This window comes from Drosophila pseudoobscura, chromosome X (genome assembly GCF_009870125.1).
Source record: "Drosophila pseudoobscura strain MV-25-SWS-2005 chromosome X, UCI_Dpse_MV25, whole genome shotgun sequence".
Classification (NCBI taxonomy): domain Eukaryota; kingdom Metazoa; phylum Arthropoda; class Insecta; order Diptera; family Drosophilidae; genus Drosophila; species Drosophila pseudoobscura.
The window spans coordinates 15,157,512-15,178,895 of record NC_046683.1 but is presented as its reverse complement, the minus strand read 5'-3'; the positions used below and the strand labels follow the sequence as shown (position 1 = coordinate 15,178,895).

Genomic DNA, 21,384 nt, shown 5'->3' with positions numbered 1-21,384 from the left:
ACATGCCAAGAGGTCCTGCGGCTGGTATTGTAAAAAATGAATGCGAACCCCACAATAGACTCGAGAAATGGTAGACGAAAATTGTATTTATATTTATACACCAAAATGCGCATCGCCAGCAAGCAAGCAAGCTAATGAAAATGGATAAGGATACATGCATAATACTAAAAGAGTAATTTAAATATAAATTTTGAAGCAAGTCTTAACTAGAGCAATAGCTAAACCAAAAACCAAAGAAACAAATTAAATGACGACGATAAACCTAAAGCTAAAGATAAAGACGATTATTATTATGAAAATGAAGCGACACAGGCACCGTTAGCATATTTTTTTTATACAAATACAGTTTAAGCAAACGAGACAAAAATATGAAATTAATAAATTGTCGTAAATTATTAGTGAGAAACCGAAGCAACTGATGATGTCTTTGTAAAGACTTTATACATGCCTGCCATATGCCTACATCTGCCTAGCTGTCTGACTCTATCACACACAAACACACACACACGGACACATACACACAGACACGGACACGGAAATAGCCACATATAACTTTCTATCTCTATCTCAATCTCTCTGGCTTGTGCAGACAGACGTGCGCACGCGCACGCAGGCAGATCACGCTCTGGCCTAGGCGAGCGGCTTGAGAAGCGCATAGAGAGGCGCTCTGCCCTCCAAGGTGACGCGTGTGCAGGCTTATTCGACGTTTTATCAGGAAAATATCCTTTATGGACTGCATTTTGGTTACCCAGCTACTTCTTCATTGACTCTAAAATGTACAAGTACAAGTCCGAACAAAGTCCAGCCGTTGTCGAGCAACTCTATTTGATAGCAACTTCCCCGGCTACAAATTCTTAGTGGTTCAGAACTGGCTGTAGAACAACCAAATCCAATCATACGCCACAAACAGACACACTCACTCACAGATGATTCTCCCTTAGAAGAAGATAATGATTTTCACATACACATAGTATATATACATACAAAGGTTATATACATATGTATGTGCGATAAAGTAAATGCAGCTAAAAAGAAAAAGCTAAGATTACAGAAATGCTACAAGAAATTATGACACCCGCCACTTTTCTACTAAAAAAAACAGATCGACTGTATATATGACATATACATATACAAATATACATATACATACATATGCATATATATATGTATATATACATGTATATGAGTATATTTATGTATCCGTATAACAGTATGTGGTAGTATAACACTTTGTCCATTTGCTTGACCAACAGACATACACACACATATACATACAGATATACACACCTACAGAGACACGATGTGCATTTTGTTTTTTAAATTTTTTTTAACGGAAAACTAAATTGTATTTGAAATATTCTTAAAACAAAATAATTCTTGCAAAATAATACAAATAATACGAAACGAATGAAAAATGCTGTCATACATCTAAATGTTTTCGTGGCCACACATTCGATACTCGATCAAAGTTAAGCCTCTTGTTATCGATTTTTCGACGAAATACGAGTATTTACAAAAGCTACAGAAAATACCACGGTTTTTTTTTGTTTTTTTTTATAAGAAAAATGAGAGTAGAGTGGATAAATGAAACAGAACAACAATTTTTGTATGTATTCATTTTTATTAAAGTAAAAAAAAAATTAAGGAAAACACTCGAACACACACACAGACAGACAGAGATTGTTTTTATAAAGATATATATGTATATATATATATATATATATATATATATATATATATATATTATACATATATATATATATATATATATATATGAGTGCGTGTATTAGATATATTCGATTAAAGTATTTAACAAAAAGAAAACAAAATAAAACAAACGCCTGAATTAGTTTATTACGCAAAAGAAATTGAATTATAATTAGTTAATTCGAAATTAAACAAAAAAACGTACGAAGCCGATACCCGAAGAAAAACAAAAATCAAGAAATGAGGAAACCAAAACTGCACAATAACATCTAAATGTAAAAATATTAACTAATACATAAAAGAAGCAAGGAAAAACAAGAGACAAACAAAAACAAAAAAAAGAAGCCCGAATAAACAGGTCTTAAAGATAAACAATTTTTATTTTCATTAAATATAAATAATTAACGCTTTTTTAGTTCTCCAAACAAGTTGCATATTAATGTATAATTTATAACAAAGGGAAAACGACAAAATCAATTTATAATAAAGCAAACCGAAAGTAAACTTAATTAATAAATGGGCAACCAACAAATATTGTAATGTAATAAATGAAAAAGAAAGAGAACAAAACCAAAAACGATATATATATATATATACAAATATATATATATACATAAATTAAAGCGAAATTTTTTCACACTTTAGCTTAATAAATTGTAAAAAAAAAATACAAAAAAAAAACAAACAAACAAACAAAACTGAAATAAAATGAGATTTAATTGAATTTGTTATGCAAATGAAAAATTTATTTGTGTTTTTATTCACAAGTTCCACCCCTCAATCAGGCTCTCCTTCAGCGACAGTGCCATTGGCGAAAGGTAGGTGATAGACAAGAGGTTAAACCGGAACCTAAACTCCAAAGAAATTGGGAAGAAAGTTGCGACAGCCCTTTACACATCCATGAAGGCCAATTCAATAGGTCTAGCGAAGTCCTACAGGTCTAGAAAATTTGTGGTAGTATCTACTCGAATAATTGTAAGTATACATATAGATACCTTTTCAATATACGCGACCCCATAGAGATGACTGGAATTAGTAATGATATAGCTAGCGGTACAATATAAGTACCTGGTGGAGTGGTCAAACAACCGATGTTTGCGGCATTTCCTTCAGTCCTTCAGTGGCGATATATCAACATATGATTGTCCACATCAACGCAGCGAAGAGCCGCGTCAAAAGCAGCCCGATTCAAGTCTACTGTTCGAATCTGAGGTGCCTGCGAAAGATAGGCACGTATCTTTTCATTTGCATTTGCACTTTAGATTGTCCTCTTGTCTGAGATTATAACGAGACGTCTATTAGCAGGCACTAGTCAAACAAATTGATTGTTTCTTCGATGGAGTATCTCGACCGTGGAAACTGATCTGGAAATGGATCTTTAAGTAGTAGTATTCTGATCTGACCCTATATAGCCAGGATGCAAGTTACCGATTTTAATTAGATTGAATAGGTTTGCTTTGTTGTATTATAATTTCTTTTATTTGTTAATTTATTTAGTTGTATATATATATATATATATATATATTTATGTATATATATATATACGTATCGTATCGTACAAAATGTTCAAACAACAAAAAATATATACCTATATATATATGTATATATATATGTTTATCTGTATGTATATATATTCGTTATCATATGGTGTATTGGTTGGTGAATTGGTTTATACTTTGCTTAGAGTTCGTTTTGTTTTTGTTTTTTATGATTTCCTAATTAGGTTGCATGTTGATTCTTTGACTTTGTTGACTTGTTAATTATTTATATAAATTGCTGTTATGTAAGTTACTTATTTAGTTGGTGTTGTTGGTAATTGGTAAAAATTTGTTTTGCCTACGATTTGTTTTAGTTTGAGGTCTAGTTTTATAATTGCTTGTTAATTTATAGCTTAGTTTTTTATTTAATTTTTTATTTCTTTTTTTTGCCTTTCTTCGATTTTATTGAAAAATGTTTTGTGTGTTTTGTTAAGAAGTAGAATTGCTATTTATTGTTGTTTGCTTGTTGTAATTTTTTTATTTTTATCGATCAGCCCTGCCATTAACCATAGCGTATATTTTGTATATATATCATCTATATAGATTTGTTACTCGTATAACGTAGGTTAATGCCTAACTCTTGCTCTGTATAAATTCTTGTTTTAGTTTTGGTTTCGCGCTAATCGTAATTTAAACAATTCTTTGTCTTTCTGGGCGTTAAAAATGCATATCAAAGTCCTTAATTTAGAACCTTTAGGCTGCGTTTAAGTAAGTTTTTTTTTTATCTATGATCATCTATGATTTTTGCTTTTGCTTTGCTTTTGCTTTTGCTTGCTTTGCTTGATTCTTGATTCTCATTTACTCGGAACTACAAATATTGCTGTCCATTTTCGTATAGTATAAATCTTTGACTGCTTACGGTATTAGTGCTAAAAGTTAGGTGTATAAATTGTATTAGCTTTACTGTTACTGTTACTGTTAATTTTAATTTTACTTGTATATTTAAATTTAAATTATTTTGTATTACTATTTCCATTTGCTTGCCGCGGTTAACTCTGGTTTAGCTTGCATTTCAAGTCGGTTTTTGCTTGTTGGAGTTTTTGGTAGTATGGTGTATGGTAGTACGGTATTTTATGGTAGTATGACACTCATACCATCTGCCTGGGACACAAACCAAAACGAAAACAACAAACAAATTACAAACAGACGACTACATCAGCGGAGAGCCACCGAAATTTGATTATTTTCTTTGTATGTACAACGATTCTCGAGCTGGTTTCTTCAGCTGCACTCCGAAATCAAACTCAACTCCAAAACGCACTGGAAGGACAAAAAGACCACGCCGAACAGAATGCTGCCACATTTCTTATGTAAATGTTTTTTGCTTTATTTTCAAATTAATTTACAACTCACGCGTATCATCAGCTCTTGCAAAATACAAAAAAAAAACATATATGTATTTATGTATTTATTGAAAAAAACTAACAGAGTAAAATAAACAAAAAAAAATATATAGGGAGGAATTCGAAATAAAAGAAAACCGCCTCTCGCTTGCAGGTACTCGCATAAGACGATGGATACCAGGAAAACTCAAAATACAGACAGCAACAACTAAATGAAATGTATAAATTTCTCATTTTACTTATCGACGCTTTACAGAGATTATCTACAACGAACTGGACAGAATTTCCCTGGTCTCTAAATGATAAGCAACTGATAGAGCCAAATTATAGGGAGAAAAATGGGACAAACACAAAGAACCAAACACTAAAATGCGAATGATTATTACAAGATTAAAAAAAAATGGGACAAACACAAAGAACCAAACACTAAAATGCGAATGGTTATTACAAGCTTAAAAATGTTGCATGCATGCATGCATTCTTAATTATGGATTCTGGATTGTAGTTTATGTTTTGGATTATGAGGGCCAGGGAGCCAGGGAGCCAAGGAGCCAGGGGTGGTGGTATAAAATGGGGTTTCTAGTCGGACATTCCTTGTTTCAATTACATAGACCTATATATGTATATTTGTAGTCTGCCGTTTCTGTATATGAGGTTGTTTTATTGCTGTTAATGTTGCTAATCCTCGATTTGCTCGTTCTCCTCTCTGATTTCGTATGTACGTGCCTCTCGTGCCGTACTCTTAGTTGCTGTTCTGTTCTGTTTCGTTTGTTAGATTTGTTACTGCTGCTGGCTGCTGCTGCTGCTGCTGTTACTGCTTCTGCTGTTCTCTTCCGCATATAACTTTAATTATTCGTTTCGTTCATTTGTTGTTTTTGTTTTATTTTAATTTTCTGCTTTTTTTTGCCATATAAACTGTGTATAAATTGCATGCCTGCGCTACGCTGAACGTTTTGTCATTAAAGGGTTTTTGTTTTCGATTTTTGTTTGGTTTTGTTTTTCGAGTTTTTTTTTTGTTTTGTTTCTTTTTTTGTTTCTGCTTTTCGTTTACTGTTTTATGCTTAATGGTAGAACTTTTTGTTTTTTTCTTGGGTTTCTTTTTTGTTATTTTTGTTGTTGTTGTTGTTTATATATGTTTTACTTAACTAACAAATAGAAGCGTGCACATGGCGTGAATCATGCATATATACTGCATATACTGTATATATACATACCCGCCATATGCACGGGACTAAACTTTATCGCTTAAGACTAACATTTATAGACGTTGTTGCTTGCTGATCTTATTGCTGCTGCTGCTGTTGCATGCATTAGAAAAATGTAAGGGTTCTTGGTTGCTGTCGCTTTTGCTGTACTCATTGTTGTTGTTTCGTTTGTAGTTAAGTTGATCCGCTGCTCCGCTCACCATCTTGCAATTTAGTACATAACTTGTTGTGTGTGTATAATAGGTATGTAGCGTAGAATTATTAATTAAAGTATGTGTTTATATACGGCATGCTGCTGCTGCTGCTTCTGCTGCTGCTGCTGCTAATCCTCTTCCTCTTCAATGCTGACGCATACGCATACGCTCCGCTCCTCCTTTTCCATCTCCCTCTTCTGACGTTCTCCCTCTCTCTCTCTCTCTCTCTCTGTCTCACTCTCACCAGCAAAATATCATATCAGGCTTTATTGCGGATCGATTCCCTGCACTTTAGATGTCGCCATTGTGAGAGACATTCTGCTCCAGCTCCTTCAATTTCTCCTCGCGCGGCTTGGCATTGCCGAAAATGGATGCCGACTGTTTGGTTTCGGCCACCGCATTGATTGGCGCAGCAATGGTACGTGGCTGCAGCTGCAGGCGTGGCCTCTCCGTGTCGTCTGCAATCAAAGAATACATCATAATAATACTGGAACCAACACATAACAACAACAAAATATCCCAGCACTTACCTATGGCGCCAATCGATGCACCACCGCCGCCACCACCACCACCGAGGTTGCCGCTGCCTCCAAGACCGCCGCTGCCCCCAAGGCCGCCGCCGCCTCCACCAAGGCCGCCGCTAGGACGTTCACTCTGCTGGTTGGGATTATAGTGGGTACGCTCGCGGTCACGGTGCCTGCTGAAGTTGTTGTAGCGGTCACCGTCGCGCGACTGATTGCCATAACTTCCCTCACGCTGCCCCCGGTCACGGTCCTGGTTCCGCTCAAACCGGTCATCATTGTTGAAGTTTCCATACCGGCCACGATTCGCCGGCCGATCTGAAAATGGTGGACACGACACATGTCAAACAAGGTGGAACAACCAACTAACTGGAGGTGGGAGGATCCTGTTGTGATTGGATAAGCTAAGGCTAAGGCTCGTCATGCTAGCTAGTTGGCTATTGATGCTAGTTAAAAGCGTGCGGGAAAATCTATTCAAATCTATCGCAGCTGATACTGTGCGTTTTTGAGATACTTCAAGGCACCTTAGAAAGGATATGGGCAATAGGATATAGGATATGGGATATGGCATAGAGGATATAGGATAAGCAAATCAAATCGAATAGAGATTCCAGGATAGATCCAAAAGCCAACAGAAATTGAGCGGTAAAATACAGATGAAAGTAACTATAACTTAAAGCCAGTGCAGTGGGAGATTGTGCAATTGGGGGGCGGGTGTAGAGAGTGTGGAGAGGTTTGTAGGTATCTAGTTAGGTAGGAAGGTGGGCAGGGGGTAGAGGAACAGGGTGGTAACACTTTCGGAGACTGCAGCGTGGATGTATTAGTCCCATGCGTTTCGGTTCGAATCAGAATCAGAGTCAGAGACTGCTACTTTTGGCAGCACTACGAGGGATGCAGCTACGTGTTGATTGGTTGATTGATTGGTTGGTTGGAAGCCAGATAAAAATGCTTTACCATTGTATCCTCTATTCATGCCACTGCCGGAGCCGGAGCCTGCGCCGCCGCCGCCTCGACTTCTATCACTGTGACCACCATAATTATCATTGTACGAACCTCTACTATCGGCGCGATTACCAGAGCCGCCGCCACCCTCGCGACCACCTCCGCCGTTGCCGCCAGTCCCGGGACCGCCCCGACTATAGGATTGGCTCGTACCGCCCTGTCGGGGCGGTCCACGCTTCTGGAAACCGTCTCTTCCACCATCGCGGGTCATGCCTCCATTGCCACCGCCGATACCGCCACCGGGCCTATGGAAATTGAAAAGAAAACGCAAACACACGAGGCGGACAAAAGAAAAATATTAGTCTGATTTCAGATTGAAAGAATCCTGGTGATAGAATGTAACTTACCGATCGTTTTTCTTCCGGTCAGCTATATCGATGCGCAGCGGCGCCGACAGATCGTCCAGTTTGATACGACCATCGAACTCGAGTGCCCGCTCCAGATTCTCTAGCGTTTCGAATTCCACGTAGCAAAAGCCTTTGAACATGTCCGTTTCCCGATCCTTTACCAGCCTCACGTTCTTCACCTCAAAGTCTTGAAATATTTTCATTACATCGCCCTGGACGAGGCCCTGGGGCAGGTTGCCCACAAAGGCCAAAAAGGGCGGTTCCGTTGGCAGTACCTTCATCTGGCGTTCACCGCCAAATCCCCCCCTGGAAAAAAATGAATTCGATGATAATAATTAGAGGGATTCTTTAGACTGTTACCTTTCTCCAACCTCCCCCACCGGGACGGAACGAGCTTTATTCTACCCACACACACACACACACACACCAACACGGAACACACACAGAGGCAAAGGCAAGCACAGCGCACATGGGGGAAAAACGAAGCGGAAAAACAAAAGGAAACCTGAACCCGGTACCGGGTCAAAAACATCAACAAATATCGAAACTGGACTCTTACATCGACGCGTGTCTATTATAAACAATAGTCGCATGTGCATTATACATAAACAAAACCAGTGTCCACTACTTAATGGAGGTGCAAAAGCGCGCGCTTTTGCCATTTAGCCAATAAGAAGTTTTTCCCACGAACTATGCTTCTATTTTGGGCGTTTGGATCCGATCCCATTGCTGGGGCCTGACCCGGCCCCAGCCCCGGTCCCGGCGCAACGGCTGCCGTGACCAGTACTAGGGCCAGTTGCTAGTACTTTCGGGCTGTTTTCGGATAGTTAGGCCACGATTGTTGAGCGCAATGTTGGCAGTGATGCCGCCAAGCCGTGTTGCTGAAAAAACACGGTCATACAGCAGTAGAAAAGACAAAACCGAATGTAGAAAAAAACACGCACACTGTCGCACACACAAACACCATATATATACATACATATATAACGACGGCGACCAATGACCGACACGTACATAACACGGTGTGCGCGTATGGGTGCGTAATCGTGCGCCAGTGTTGGTGGTATGGTATGGTTTTGCCTTTCTGCCCAAACCGCGTGCATTATTACACATTTGGGTAAACGTCTGTCCTAAAGAAAACACGCGCGTGCCACACACTTGAACCACAAAACACGTACACCATTTCGACGAGATTGCACCGACAATTATTGAATATTGTTAATAATATTTACCTAGCGTGTTCATAACCACCTCTTCCAGCCATGTTTTATTTTTTTCAAATGAGCGAATTCGCTGCAATCCGCAGACGTACCTGACAACGCAAGTTGTCGCCCCGTCAGTGTGTACACACTAGACCATTTGCTTAGCGTGCCGCCAACTCCGGCGATTCGCATTGCAAGTGCGATAGGTAGATCGATGGTGAGTCTAGCATGCTCATAAATCATTTAATGCCTAATTTTGTGCATCATACAAAGTGGATTTATTTGCTATTCAGGGGCTGCCGCAATAATTTATTCACAAGCAACACTTGTCAATTCGCCGCGAAAGAAATTTTGCAACACTTGTGACGACAATATCGATAAATATGCAGGGAAAAAACTCACCTGAACCTCAAAGGAACCATTCTAAAGGTATTTCATTAAATTAATATCGCGAAAAATTACATACAATTTGTACATGTCCTCAATTTAATTAAAATATCGGCACATCGATGAATATCGGCACCGCGAATTCGCCGAAAATTGTCAGCTTGCCAGCTTACAACACTAATGTTGCTCTCGCTTCTTCTTACGCCCAGTTTCAGCGAAATTGTACACGTTTTTTTTCCGGCGTACGCTGAGTGCATTTTCTCTTTTATTCTGCTTGAATTCCAAATCATCGTCGTTCTTTGAACACTGCAAGCATGGCTCTAACGTCGCGGTTTTACAACGAGCGATATCCCGAAATCGAGGATGTCGTCATGGTGAACGTGCTGTCCATTGCTGAAATGGGCGCTTACGTCCATCTGCTGGAGTACAACAACATTGAGGGCATGATATTATTGTCGGAGCTGTCACGTCGCCGTATTCGCTCCATTAACAAACTGATCCGCGTGGGAAAAACCGAGCCGGTTGTCGTCATTCGTGTGGACAAGGAGAAGGGCTACATAGATCTTTCTAAGCGTCGCGTTTCGCCCGAGGATGTGGAGAAGTGCACCGAACGTTTTGCCAAAGCAAAGGCCATCAACTCTCTGTTGCGGCATGTGGCCGACATTCTTGGCTACGAAGGCAATAAGAAGCTGGAGGAGCTCTATCAGAAGACCGCCTGGTATTTCGAAAAGAAGTACAACAGCAAGACGGTGGCCTACGACATCTTCAAGCAATCGGTGACAGACCCATCCGTCTTTGACGAATGCAACCTGGACCCGGAGACCAAGGAGGTGCTCCTGAGCAACATCAAGCGTAAACTCGTCTCGCCCACTGTGAAAATACGCGCCGATATCGAGTGCTCGTGCTACGGCTACGAGGGCATCGACGCCGTGAAGGCATCCCTCACCAAGGGCTTGGAGCTGAGCACCGAAGAGCTGCCCATTCGCATTAACCTTATAGCACCACCGCTGTAAGTTGATAAACATTTAAAAAAAAAATTTCTATCGATCCACTGAACACTCCATATATTTTCCAGATATGTGATGACCACAGCCACCACAAAGAAGACAGACGGCCTCAAGGCCCTGGAGGTGGCCATCGAGAATATACGCGCCAAGATACTCGAGTATGAAGGCGAATTCAAGGTGATAATGGCACCCAAACTGGTGACGGCCATCGATGAGGCCGATCTGGCACGGCGCCTGGAGCGTGCCGAGGCTGAGAATGCCCAAGTCGCTGGCGATGATGATGAGGAGGATGCCGCCGATCAAGAGGGCATGCAATTCGATCCCGAAAAGGAGTTCAATCACAAAAACTCAACGGCGGATGCCAAATCTGATGATGACGAAGACGAGGAGGACGAGGACTCAAAATAAATGCAAAACTATGTCAAAAAAAAATCCCTGCCCTGCCGTGCGGTGTGTTGCGTGCGTGTGAACAATAGAATGCGATTTTTGTATAATTCATATTTCTAAATATATACATAAATATTTAACGAAAGCTATTCAAAAAGCCACAAAAGAGAAGTAGCATTTAAATGCTAAAGAATAAATCTGCCTCCGCCCGTTGGTGCGATGGCAAAGAAAATGGTAATAAATCAAATGCTAATTAGTTGTGGAACAAACACCTTTTCCGTTTATCCAAATCCAAAAACAATTCCCGACTCTTTTATTCTTAAAAATCCATCATTTCACATTTGCTTTGCCCTTTAACATAATCTCGTCCCACCTAAAAGAGCGTCCATCTTAATACTAGATCAAATTTGTATATAATGTTTACACACATATATATATATATATATATATGAGTGTTTGTGTGTGTGTGTGTGTGTGTAATGTGTATATATACTATATATGTGTATATATATATAGTCAGGCATATTTTCGGTATATATTTTGTTTTTGCTGCACTTCAATATTTAGTTTCAGTTTCGTTGCTATGGTTCCATTACCATTACCATTCCCATTACCCCATCTCTATCTCTCTCTCTCTCTCTCGTTGCATTTGCATCTTAAATATTCTTTCTTAAAAAACCACACACACAAACGCACACCCTAGTCCTCAAGTTTTAAGTGTTTTGAAGGAGGTGTCCGCTTCCGTTTACGTGTCCGTGTCCGTGACCGTGTCTGTGTATGTAGCAGTCGCCCAAATGCATTCAAATCCTACTATTTAGCTATTGTGTATAACGATTCATATAAAAAAAGAGGCATATTAGCTTACAAAAATTTTCCTAAATTACAAATTTAATTTTATCCATTTTCCATTTTTGTTTTGGTATTGCTCGGAGTATTTCGTTAAAACGGAATATAGTGGCTGTCTGTCTGGCTGGCTGGCTGGCTGGTTGGCTGGCTGGCTATGATTGTTCGTCAGCATATCCTTAGCTATCCTGCAATGTTGGTTTTCATGATCTTGTTACAATTGATCCCAGAGGAGTGAACTGTGTTGCGTAGGAGGTGGCTGTGGGGTTTGTCGTGGGATAGGCAGAGCACGGGTTTGGGGGTGGAGGTGGGGATGCTGGGGCTCCAGCCCGAGTTCAGCTAAGTCCGCCACCGGCTGCCTCGTTGCGGCTAAGCAACAGGGATCTGGCCACCTGCTTATTGCCGCCACACTGCTTCAACACAATGAGAACATCGCCGCGCGGATATCCGAGGGCCATGAGATCGCTGACATCCTGCTCGGTAAACGGATCCATTGGCTGGATGGTATTCGCCCCGAACCTTGCCAAGGCGGAGGTGGAGGTGGATGCACCGCCCTCTCTCCGACTCTGCTCCATGGCCTCAGCAATCGCCTGCTGTTCGGCCTGTTCCTCTGGATTGCCCGTGAGCCGGGCACCAACCGGTAGCTCGCTTTCGGGTAAAAATGGTGTCGTCGTTCCGGTGGTGCCAATTATCAGCAGATTCCTTTGCAGATCGATGAGGCACTTCAGCCAATAGAGCACATATAGAGAGAAAGAGAGAAGGAGAGAGTTAGGTGTTTGAATTCAAATGAAGGAAATGCTTTACCTGATGACGCTTCAGCATGTCCAGACCCAACAACATGTCCATGGGCTGTTGGCCAAGGACGGTGAAGCTGGACGTCAAATGATCGTTCTCGATCTGCAGCTGAACCATGTGGATTCTGCCCAGAATGGGCTGGGTGCCCACACCCTTGGCGACACCGTTCCAGCGCGTGTCAATCAGCCGGTTCACGTGACACCTCTCGGCACAGTCCTTGCTCATGATTGTCGTCTGGGCCCCAGAGTCAACGAAGGCCTTCACCGGCACACCGTTCACCTTGCAATTGATGTACCTGTGGGTGGACAGAGGGGGGAAACGGGTGGATTCAGTTTAGGCAGGCCCGGTGTGCAGATAACCTGATGACTCACAGCATCGTGACCATTCCAAAGATCTCCGGATTGTATTCAATGGCCGCAGCCATATTGTCCTGAATGTTCTTCTGCTTGATCTCCTCGGCAATCAGACGCTGCGTCTCCTCATCGAACGGATCCGCCGTCAGCATTCGCACTCGCTGATCGTTGCGCCGCTTCCGCTCCGTCACATGCTCCCTCAGGGCCCGGGCAAACGTGTCCGGATCCCCCGAGTCGAGGGCCTCCGCTAGCCGCGTATTATACTCCCGCAGCAAGGCCAGTGTCTCCGGGTTGGACAATAACAACTGCCTCACCGTCGCCGGATCGTCATCGAAGTTCACATTGAATTCGTCCGTCATGGGGATGTCTGTTAGGTTCTGCATCTGCTGTTGCTGCTGCAGACTGTTGCTGGCGACACCTCCTCCCAGTCCTGCTAATCCTCCCAGACCGGGGTTGGGGTTGGTCGAGGGTGGGCTGCCGCCACTGGTCGCTGCACTGGTTCCCGGCACAGCGATGCTGCTAAAGTCGAGTCCACTTATCACCGGATTGTTGGCACCTCCTGGTGGCGGAGGGTGAATCATTTTATTACCGATTACTAACCCATTCAATGCGCTGTGCATCGCCCACACACAGCATACTCGTGCATACATATATGATGATCTGAATGGGGGACTCGGATGGGGGGGATGGACTGTACGGACAGACAAGGCCAACCACGCACGATGGGGTCAAGTAAACAGCCAGACAAAAAAAAAGAGACCGAGACGGAGATCAGAGCACACTTGTTCTTTGCCTTCTCCATCTATGGATGGAGGATGTACATACATGCATGTACACCTGCCAACGTACATACATATGTATGCATGTGGTTGCGCCATTGCCGTCGCGCACTTTCCACTTTCCACTCCATTGCATTGGAACCAAGTCCACCTCCTTTCCAGTGCTCTGTGTGTTTGTGCATTTGTCTCTGGCTCTGTTTGTGTCTGTGTGTGTGCTCCCATTTGCTTTTATTTTTTGTCTTCAATTTCTTTCGGAATGTGCACAAAAATGAATGGGAAAACAAAAGAAAATCACAAAAAAAAATAAACAGCAATGGCGAACAAAAAAACGCGTTTATTTTTAAAATTAACTGCGACGCAGAGGCGGCCGCCGGTGGCAAAGATCTTTTCCAAAAAATGCATGAAAGCAATCTTCAAGGCATCTGCCGAATTGTGTATACCCTTTGTTTTGTCGTTGAGGGGCGCACCCGCCATTGTAGGCACAAATTGGTTAGTTAAGCTACGTCTTAACATATGGCGCCTCTAACAAATGGCAAATTTTAATTGGTTGAAATTGGTTGATTCTGGTTGAAATATTTTTATTTGTGCAAAAAAATTACTCATTACACAAGAGTTGTACTACTTTTAAGTTAAGGAAACTGAGTAATTTGTGGACACCGGGAATGCTATCCCGATTTGCAAATTTGAGTAAAAGTAAAAGTCGAAAACCAAACATGAAGGCATCGTTGCAACTAATCATGTTTCTAGTATTACGAGATGAGAGTCTCCGAAAATTGAGCCTCCCCTATTAGATTACTTCTTTTGTGCATTTACAAACATATGCCAATAATATGGAAACTGCCTCTAAAAAGGGTATACGAATACTCCAGCACACACAAACACACACACACGCACATGCAGTGATAGGCCTATGCATGTCGATCATTCCACGTCTCAGGCCGGATTCAAATTTCAAAACTTCTAGAAAAAATTCTTTGACCATCAAGCCACCTGGATGTAGGAGAATGCTATCCGTGCCATCTCCATATGGATTATAGGGACTAAAGTTGGGGCGGTTCAGTCACTGGGTCCAGCAGGCCACAGGCGTGGCGCAAGCAATGACCCAGTTATAGAGTTCGCGCGCTCTACACCTCCTCCCCGCCAGCACCCACACAACTCACCTGCGCGATTGTTGGGCCTTCTTCGCTCCAGCATAATAAAGTCCCCATCGTTGACGCCGCACTGCTGCAGCGAGTGCTTGTTGTTCGTCAGCTCCTGCCCATTGAAAAGGACGACAATTTGATCGACTTCGGCACCGATCTCCATCGCGCAGAGAGCTTTGAGGTTCTCCAGCTCGAGATCGTGGGACACGTCCAAGCAGAATAGCCGATCATCGGACGCAGTCACTGTGATTTTCATAATTCGAGAGACCGCTGGCGCTTGGTGTACGGTGTGGGGTTTCACTTAACTCCGTGGGTCTGGTCTGGGTCGATTAACTGCGCACAAACACTCTTTTGGGAGGATTCTCACTTGGTGGACGACTGAACGGCTGCTAGAACGGACTGCAATAATTTATAAATGCTCTCGCTGGCGGTTTCTTTGATTGCGTTTTCTCTTTCGGTTTTGCCTTGGGAGTATGTGTGTGCTATTGCTTTGTTGTTTTGATACCCAACATAAATGCCGCTGCGATGTCATGGGTTGCATTTACATTGATATCGATGTATTTTTACAGTATCACTCACAAAATACCCACGGCAGAATGTTTTTTCGGAAACGAAACTCTCTGGGCTCAAGAGGCAAACCGAATTTTGAGTTGTGTGAACAAATATTTAAAATACATTTAACATTTGACATATCAAGCATAGAAGCACTTCAGTGCTAGAAAAATGAACTGGTTCACGAGCGGGTGCAGTGCTGCCAACTCCGGTTCACTTATCGATATCCATCCAGCAATGATTCATGGTTACTATCGCGAATTATCAGAAAAATTTTTTTGTATTTACCTTTATTCGATTGGGTCAACTGGCACAGTGTAGACGCGGGGGCCAGAGTTGTTTTCTTCAGTTTTTTTCTTTCGCATAATCTGCACATCATCAGGCACCATGTCCATGCGACAAGGGGAAAGTGAGGCGGATGTAGTCCCAAAGTCTAAGCGACCTTCAGGTGAGAGATTTTGCCTCAATACAGCACAGACACACCTATACACGTTCCGATGCCCTCACGACGCACATCCCCGCACTCACGAAACGCACACACATAGTGTAACTGTAACCAGTTGCTGAAGTGATAAGACCCCTCCCCCCCCCCGCCCCACCCTCTCACGCGATTCGAGGGAATGAGTAATGGAATGGATAATTCCGGGCACCTGGATTCACTCCCCCATCCCCTACCTTCCCTTTAAAGGCGAGGGCAAGGATAATGACTTAGATGATGTCATGCTTAACCTTTAAGGAACATTAATATTCGAAAAACCCTCCTCTCCACCTCCCGCCCAATAGACTCGGCCTTCAAGCAACAACGGCTGCCCGCCTGGCAACCCGTCCTCACCGCGCGCACGGTATTGCCGACATTCTTTGTGATTGGAGTGCTGTTCGTACCGATTGGCGTGGTGCTGCTGCACCTCTCCAATACCGCCAACGAGCTGATCATTGACTACACCCGCTGCACCTCATCGGGTGGCATTACCTGTGCGGACTACCTGCAGGAGAACCCGGGAAAGCAGTGCAACTGCGCCATCAATTTCACTCTGACCTCCGACTTTAACGTGAGTAGAAAAAAGCAAGGACCCACGGAAGGGCACCGCCCTTCAAACAGACACTAATTGTTCTTTAATCGTTTTTTTTTTGTATTCTATATCCGCCTCCATTCGACCGACTTTTAGGGCGACGTATACATGTATTATGGCCTGACAAACTACTATCAAAACCATCGGCGCTATGTGAAGTCGCGCGATGACCTGCAGCTGCTCGGACAACTGTCTCAGACGCCCAGCACGGATTGTGCCCCCTTTGCTTATCACCCCGTGACTATGGAACCCATCGCGCCATGTGGCGCTATAGCCAACTCTTTGTTCAATGGTCGGTGGTCAATTCCCTGCACACAAAATGGCTTGGACACAGTCTAAACAATTCCCACTGTTCTTCTTCTTTGTTTTTACCCCCAACAGACACGCTCAAACTGGCGCAGGGCGGTGTGGATATCAAGCTTTTGAACACGGGCATTGCATGGCCTTCCGATAAGCGGGTCAAGTTCCGGAATCCCGAAGGCAACCTCACATTGGCCCTCAAGGGCTTCGCCAAGCCAATCTTCTGGCAGCATGAACTTTACGATCTGGACAAGGAGAATGCGGAGAATAATGGTTTCCAGAATGAGGATCTGATTGTGTGGATGCGCACAGCGGCCTTGCCCAGCTTCCGCAAGCTCTATCGTCGCCTCGACCAGACGAACAACAATTATGCCAAAGGCCTAAAGGCCGGGGAGTATACCCTCAACGTTGAATACCGTATGTGCTGTGAAGTCATACCTCCCCCCTGAACTTCTACGATTGATAGTGTTTTTCTCTTTCTATTTTTCTAGGATATCCGGTAGTCTCATTTGATGGCACCAAGCGCATGATTATATCCACCACATCTGTGCTGGGTGGCAAGAATCCATTCCTAGGCATTGCCTACATCGTTGTTGGCGCCATTTGCATAACCCTGGGCCTGGGCCTACTCCTGATCCATATGCGCTGCAGTCGCAGGTGAGAAACGAGTTCTTAGCGGACTTCACTCCATTCCTTCCATTCCCGCTCACTCACTTTCCCAACCCACGTTACCCCAACCATAACCAAACCCAACCCTCTGCACTCACTCATGATACCCACTACTCCTGCTCCATTCGACAGAATTGACTTAGAGTAGGAGGAGCTCTTGTACATACCCACACCATCCATAACCATTTGAAGCTTCATATCTTTACCCTGGGAGTGCGCGATAAGTATCAAGTAATAATCTTTCGACTATTGATTGACACATGTACACACCCACTACTACTATTTGCTCTCTATTGCACTTGAACTAATCAAAGCTTGTTATTGTGTCCACTCCACAGCAGCAACATGGAGATGATCAACGTGAATCCACATACGCAGTACTCCTAGATGCATCGATGACATCATTTCCGGCTGCCTCACTTAGCTTTAGACCAATCTGCTTAAGCCTTATAAGCATAAAGTCATTTCTATTTATCAATTTATATTTGTGTACTCTGCGACTCTTGTTCTTTTTTTTTTCTTCTATTTTTCTGTTTTACTCGGCTATCCACTGAACAACCCTTTCTGTTTGTGTGCGCATGAAGCCACCATCCAAAGAATTGGCTCTGGCCATTTGTTAATTGTATTTATTATCTGTATGAGCTTTTGTGATGTTTGTTAATGTCTTCTACCGAACGAATTCATATACTTTTCTATATCCCCCCCACCCCCAATCGCATTGGAAAGTTACTGCCAAGTATTATCTTAGTCGCTTGTGCTCTGATCTGATCTGTAATAAAAAAAAAAAAAGAAAAAGGAAACCCATCATGAAAATCGCACAGCATACGTTATGAATGAATGGGGCCATGCATGCTCGGACGACATTCCTTCACCCGAGCGGAAGAGTCAAATCGAATCGAGTGGTTGCGTTATCCGTATTCAGATAAGCTAGGGGCCTTATCAAATGAGTCCAAAATTATACACCTATGATTACCATCCCGAAAACCCAATTCAGCAAAAAACTACAGATTGTATATTGATTTTTATGTGTATTTTATATATATATTTCTTTTTTAATTTACTTCTTTTCGGTTCCTTAACGTTCCAGAGGGACAAAACGACAGTTTTTCAACTTTTTTGCATTTTTGTTTTAATTGATTTGTATTTTTTTTTTGTACGTGAATAAGTATCATATTTAGGTCAATTTCTTACAAACTAATTTTACATATAATGTCTCTGTGTATGTGATTCGTATATATGTTTGTATGAATTTTGTCGAAATTTTTCTTAAGGGCTTGGGGCAGCGGGCGCTGTATGCGGTATGTGGTATGTGGTATTTGGTGCGAGGGAATGCAAATTGTATGGTAAGTATGCTTCTTAATCGTGTACAATATTTATTATTAAACGGCTAACGATACTTGAAATGCACCAGAGATGCACGATCCTATACTATATCCGCAAGTCTGTCTGCATTTCAAGTTATTCTATGTCCCACAAGTATTTGGGTGTGTGTCTGTATTCGATATATATATATATATATAATATGTATGTGTGCAAACAAGTATAAATTAAATGTTAAGAATCTTCAGAGCTCCACAGCGAGGATCAATGGAAGGTAAAAACTTGATTTCTGTGCCAAAACTCTAGTCATTTGTTCTGTAGGTTAGATTACATATGCATTATTTTTGTCTTGTCTATTGTCTATTCTATGCTGCCCACTGTTTTTGTGTGCGACGAAATTAGCAGCAGCCATTTTATCGCCTGCCTTAAGAGCTGCATAACCGCAACGATTAGGAGTGTAATTCGGTGTAGTACTAATCGTCCCGTTTATGCAGCTGTATTAGCCATTATCCAGCAACAACCCAACCAACTGGCCCGGATTAAAAATGTGTTGAATGCGTGTTGATGTTCTGCCAAATATTTTTGGGGCCGAAAAGGGGTGCTTTGGACTTTGGAATTTAGAAAAAGAGTTGCGGAAAATGAACCAATAATAAAATGTATGTACATGTGTACCATAAAAACAAGAGTTTGGTGTTCTAATTCTGTGCATTGGGTAATTCGGTGTAAGTTTCTGTAGCTGTATTAGCCATTATCAAGCAAGAACCCAAAAAAACTGGTCCATGTTAAAAGTGTGCTGAATACGTTTTGATGTTCTGTCAGTTATTCGTTTACAAAGTCTTTTTTCTAGTCATTTGTTCTGTAGGTTATTTTTGTCTTGTCTATTGCTTCTATGCTGCCATTTTATCGCCTGCCTTAAGAGCTGCATAACCGCAACGATTAGGAGTGTAATTCGGTGTAGTGCTAATCGTCCCGTTTATGCAGCTGTATTAGCCATTATCCAGCAACAACCCAACCAACTGGCCCGGATTAAAAGTGTGTTGAATACAAAGTATTTTTTCTATAATTAAATCAAATATTTTTGGGGCCGAAAAGGGGTGCTTTGGACTTTGGAATTTGGAAAATGTGTTGGATGTATATCATCTACGTGAGGACGAGCGGTTAGGAGTGTAATTCGGTGTAGTGCTAATCGTCCCGTTTATGCAGCTGTATTAGCCATTATCCAGCAACAACCCAACCAACTGGCCCGGATTAAAAGTGTGTTGAATACAAAGTATTTTTTCTATAATTAAATCAAATATTTTTGGGGCCGAAAAGGGGTGCTTTGGACTTTGGAATTTGGAAAATGTGTTGGATGTATATCATCTACGTGAGGACGAGCGGAAGATGAACCAATAATAAAATGTCTGTACATGTGTACCATAAAAAAAAGAGTTTGGTGTTCTAATTCTGTGCATTGGGTAATTCGGTGTAAGTTTCTGTAGCTGTATTAGCCATTATCCAGCAAGAACCCAACCAAACTGGCCCGGATTAAAAGTGTTGATGTTCTGCCAGTTATTCGTTTGCAAAAAGTATTTTTTCTATAATTAAATCAAAAGTTTTGGGGCCGAAAAGGGGTGCTTTGGACTTTGGAATTTGGAAAAAGAGTTGTATGTATATCAGCAAGGACGAGAAGAAAATGAACCAACAATAAAATGTATCTACTTGTGGACTAGGCAGATTTGCTGCCATCCAGGTCGGATTGATTCGGGAATAAAGGATTTCGGTTCTCAATGGAACTCAATGAGAAAGTTATGGTATGGACGGTGACGGCAGCGACGGAGAATCCCCGGAGATTGACTTACTGGCGCAGCTCAATAAGCTGGCTATTACAGTTACCTCCACTTCTCCGCGTCGGCCGTGAAAGTCAAAGCAGTCACAGAGTGGATTATTGTGTCAATGGACCGCTGATACATGGGATGAGGCACCCATTGCTAAGACTGCCTAAAGTGTGATAAAGCACAGCAATCCAGTTTTCAACTTGAAGCGTCATGCAACGAAAATGTTCGAGGTGTTGGAAATACTGAAGTCCTTGATTCTGAACGCTGTCCATTATTGTCTCGCAATGGACATCGACGCTGGGCACACTGCGCGATCATTTGGAGAATAATAAGCTGTCTATCCATTCGCTGAATGGCTCCATTCCCGTAAAGAATCGACAAGAAATTGTAAACCCATTCAATTCTCAGGACCAACGGAAGCGCATTTGGTTGCTCTTACAGACTGCTAGCGGTGTTGACTTTAATCTGGTCGGTGCTGATCATTTTTGCCGCATGCCCTGCATCACAACCCGCTGCTGGAAGCCCAGGCCCAGACCCATATTTACCGCGTGGGGTAGAAAAAGGATGTCATGTGCCTGCACACAGTCGAGCAGCGCATTTCGGCTTTGCAGCAACATAAATTGGAGCTAGCCAATTTGGCCAGTTCCAATTTATGTTGCTGGCAAAGCCAAAATGCGCTGCTCGATTGCATCCATGCACATCCATGACATCCTTTTTATGCCCCTCGCGATAGATGCGGTCCTGGGCCTGCCCTTCCAACAGCGGACTGAGGTGCAGGTCAAGCAGCAACAAATGATTAGCATCGACCAGATTTAGGCCAACACGTCTAGCAGTATGTAATAGCAACCAAATGCGCTTCCGTTGGTGCTGAGAATTGAATGGGTTTACAATTTCTTGTCGATTC

The 21,384-nt window shown here is 42.4% G+C and overlaps 4 protein-coding genes across 9 annotated transcripts; 2 read left to right on the top strand and 2 right to left on the bottom strand.

Annotated features, from left to right (window-relative positions):
• Positions 1-5,406: 5,406 nt before the first annotated feature.
• Positions 5,407-9,233, bottom strand: eIF4H1 (eukaryotic translation initiation factor 4H1). 2 transcript variants are annotated; one of them, XM_001354642.4, is made up of 5 exons: positions 9,090-9,233; positions 7,858-8,163; positions 7,463-7,755; positions 6,518-6,826; positions 5,407-6,445 (listed from the first exon to the last, which is right to left on the bottom strand). In XM_001354642.4, the coding sequence occupies exons 1-5, from the start codon at positions 9,119-9,121 to the stop codon at positions 6,279-6,281; spliced, it is 1,107 nt and encodes a 368-aa protein (XP_001354678.2). In that variant the 5' UTR covers positions 9,122-9,233; the 3' UTR covers positions 5,407-6,278. The 2 variants fall into 2 exon arrangements, with proteins under 2 accessions (XP_001354678.2, XP_003736162.1); XM_003736114.3 differs by having other exon boundaries at positions 7,562-7,755.
• Positions 9,234-9,655: 422 nt separating this feature from the next.
• On the top strand, positions 9,656-11,078 carry eIF2alpha (eukaryotic translation initiation factor 2 subunit alpha). The gene is made up of 2 exons (XM_033383555.1): positions 9,656-10,455; positions 10,522-11,078. Exons 1-2 carry the CDS (start codon positions 9,761-9,763, stop codon positions 10,859-10,861), a joined length of 1,035 nt encoding a protein of 344 aa, XP_033239446.1. The 5' UTR covers positions 9,656-9,760; the 3' UTR covers positions 10,862-11,078.
• A 42-nt stretch (positions 11,079-11,120) lies between these two features.
• rngo (DNA damage inducible 1 homolog rngo) lies at positions 11,121-15,462 on the bottom strand. Of its 2 annotated transcripts, none has more exons than XM_015186074.2 (5): positions 15,332-15,462; positions 14,771-15,272; positions 12,850-13,390; positions 12,488-12,773; positions 11,121-12,405 (listed from the first exon to the last, which is right to left on the bottom strand). In XM_015186074.2, the coding sequence occupies exons 2-5, from the start codon at positions 15,006-15,008 to the stop codon at positions 12,019-12,021; spliced, it is 1,452 nt and encodes a 483-aa protein (XP_015041560.2). In that variant the 5' UTR covers positions 15,009-15,272; positions 15,332-15,462; the 3' UTR covers positions 11,121-12,018. The 2 variants fall into 2 exon arrangements, with proteins under 2 accessions (XP_015041560.2, XP_001354680.3); XM_001354644.4 differs by having other exon boundaries at positions 15,343-15,460.
• An 81-nt stretch (positions 15,463-15,543) lies between these two features.
• Cdc50 (cell cycle control protein 50A) lies at positions 15,544-19,104 on the top strand. Of its 4 annotated transcripts, none has more exons than XR_004470187.1 (7): positions 15,544-15,752; positions 16,088-16,353; positions 16,471-16,666; positions 16,756-17,091; positions 17,166-17,331; positions 17,476-17,574; positions 17,685-18,593. XR_004470187.1 is itself a non-coding variant. In XM_015186075.2 (6 exons), exons 1-6 carry the CDS (start codon positions 15,692-15,694, stop codon positions 17,728-17,730), a joined length of 1,074 nt encoding a protein of 357 aa, XP_015041561.1. In that variant the 5' UTR covers positions 15,544-15,691; the 3' UTR covers positions 17,731-19,104. The 4 variants fall into 4 exon arrangements, 2 of the variants coding, with proteins under 2 accessions (XP_015041561.1, XP_001354681.1); XR_001452739.2 differs by having other exon boundaries at positions 17,682-18,593; XM_015186075.2 differs by lacking the exon at positions 17,476-17,574 and having other exon boundaries at positions 17,682-19,104.
• The last annotated feature ends 2,280 nt before the right edge of the window (positions 19,105-21,384 follow it).

What these genes read in the sequence shown, in the direction of transcription:
- Cdc50 (XM_015186075.2), top strand. Translation starts at nt 15,692, where the DNA reads ATGTCCATGCGACAAGGGGAAAGTGAGGCGGATGTAGTCCCAAAGTCT. An exon ending in AGCCAACTCTTTGTTCAATG is followed by an intron (nt 16,667 to 16,755) that starts GTCGGTGGTCAA and finishes TACCCCCAACAG; the next exon opens with ACACGCTCAAACTGGCGCAG. An exon ending in TACCCTCAACGTTGAATACC is followed by an intron (nt 17,092 to 17,165) that starts GTATGTGCTGTG and finishes CTATTTTTCTAG; the next exon opens with GATATCCGGTAGTCTCATTT.
- eIF4H1 (XM_001354642.4), bottom strand. Translation starts at nt 9,121, where the DNA reads ATGGCTGGAAGAGGTGGTTATGAACACGCTAG. An exon ending in GGTGGTTATGAACACGCTAG is followed by an intron (nt 8,164 to 9,089) that starts GTAAATATTATT and finishes ATTTTTTTCCAG; the next exon opens with GGGGGGATTTGGCGGTGAAC. An exon ending in TGCATCGATTGGCGCCATAG is followed by an intron (nt 6,446 to 6,517) that starts GTAAGTGCTGGG and finishes CTTTGATTGCAG; the next exon opens with ACGACACGGAGAGGCCACGC.
- eIF2alpha (XM_033383555.1), top strand. Translation starts at nt 9,761, where the DNA reads ATGGCTCTAACGTCGCGGTTTTACAACGAGCGATATCCCGAAATCGAG. An exon ending in AACCTTATAGCACCACCGCT is followed by an intron (nt 10,456 to 10,521) that starts GTAAGTTGATAA and finishes TATATTTTCCAG; the next exon opens with ATATGTGATGACCACAGCCA.
- rngo (XM_015186074.2), bottom strand. Translation starts at nt 15,008, where the DNA reads ATGAAAATCACAGTGACTGCGTCCGATGATCGGCTATTCTGCTTGGAC. An exon ending in TTTGGAATGGTCACGATGCT is followed by an intron (nt 12,774 to 12,849) that starts GTGAGTCATCAG and finishes GTCCACCCACAG; the next exon opens with GTACATCAATTGCAAGGTGA. An exon ending in ACATGCTGAAGCGTCATCAG is followed by an intron (nt 12,406 to 12,487) that starts GTAAAGCATTTC and finishes TATTGGCTGAAG; the next exon opens with TGCCTCATCGATCTGCAAAG.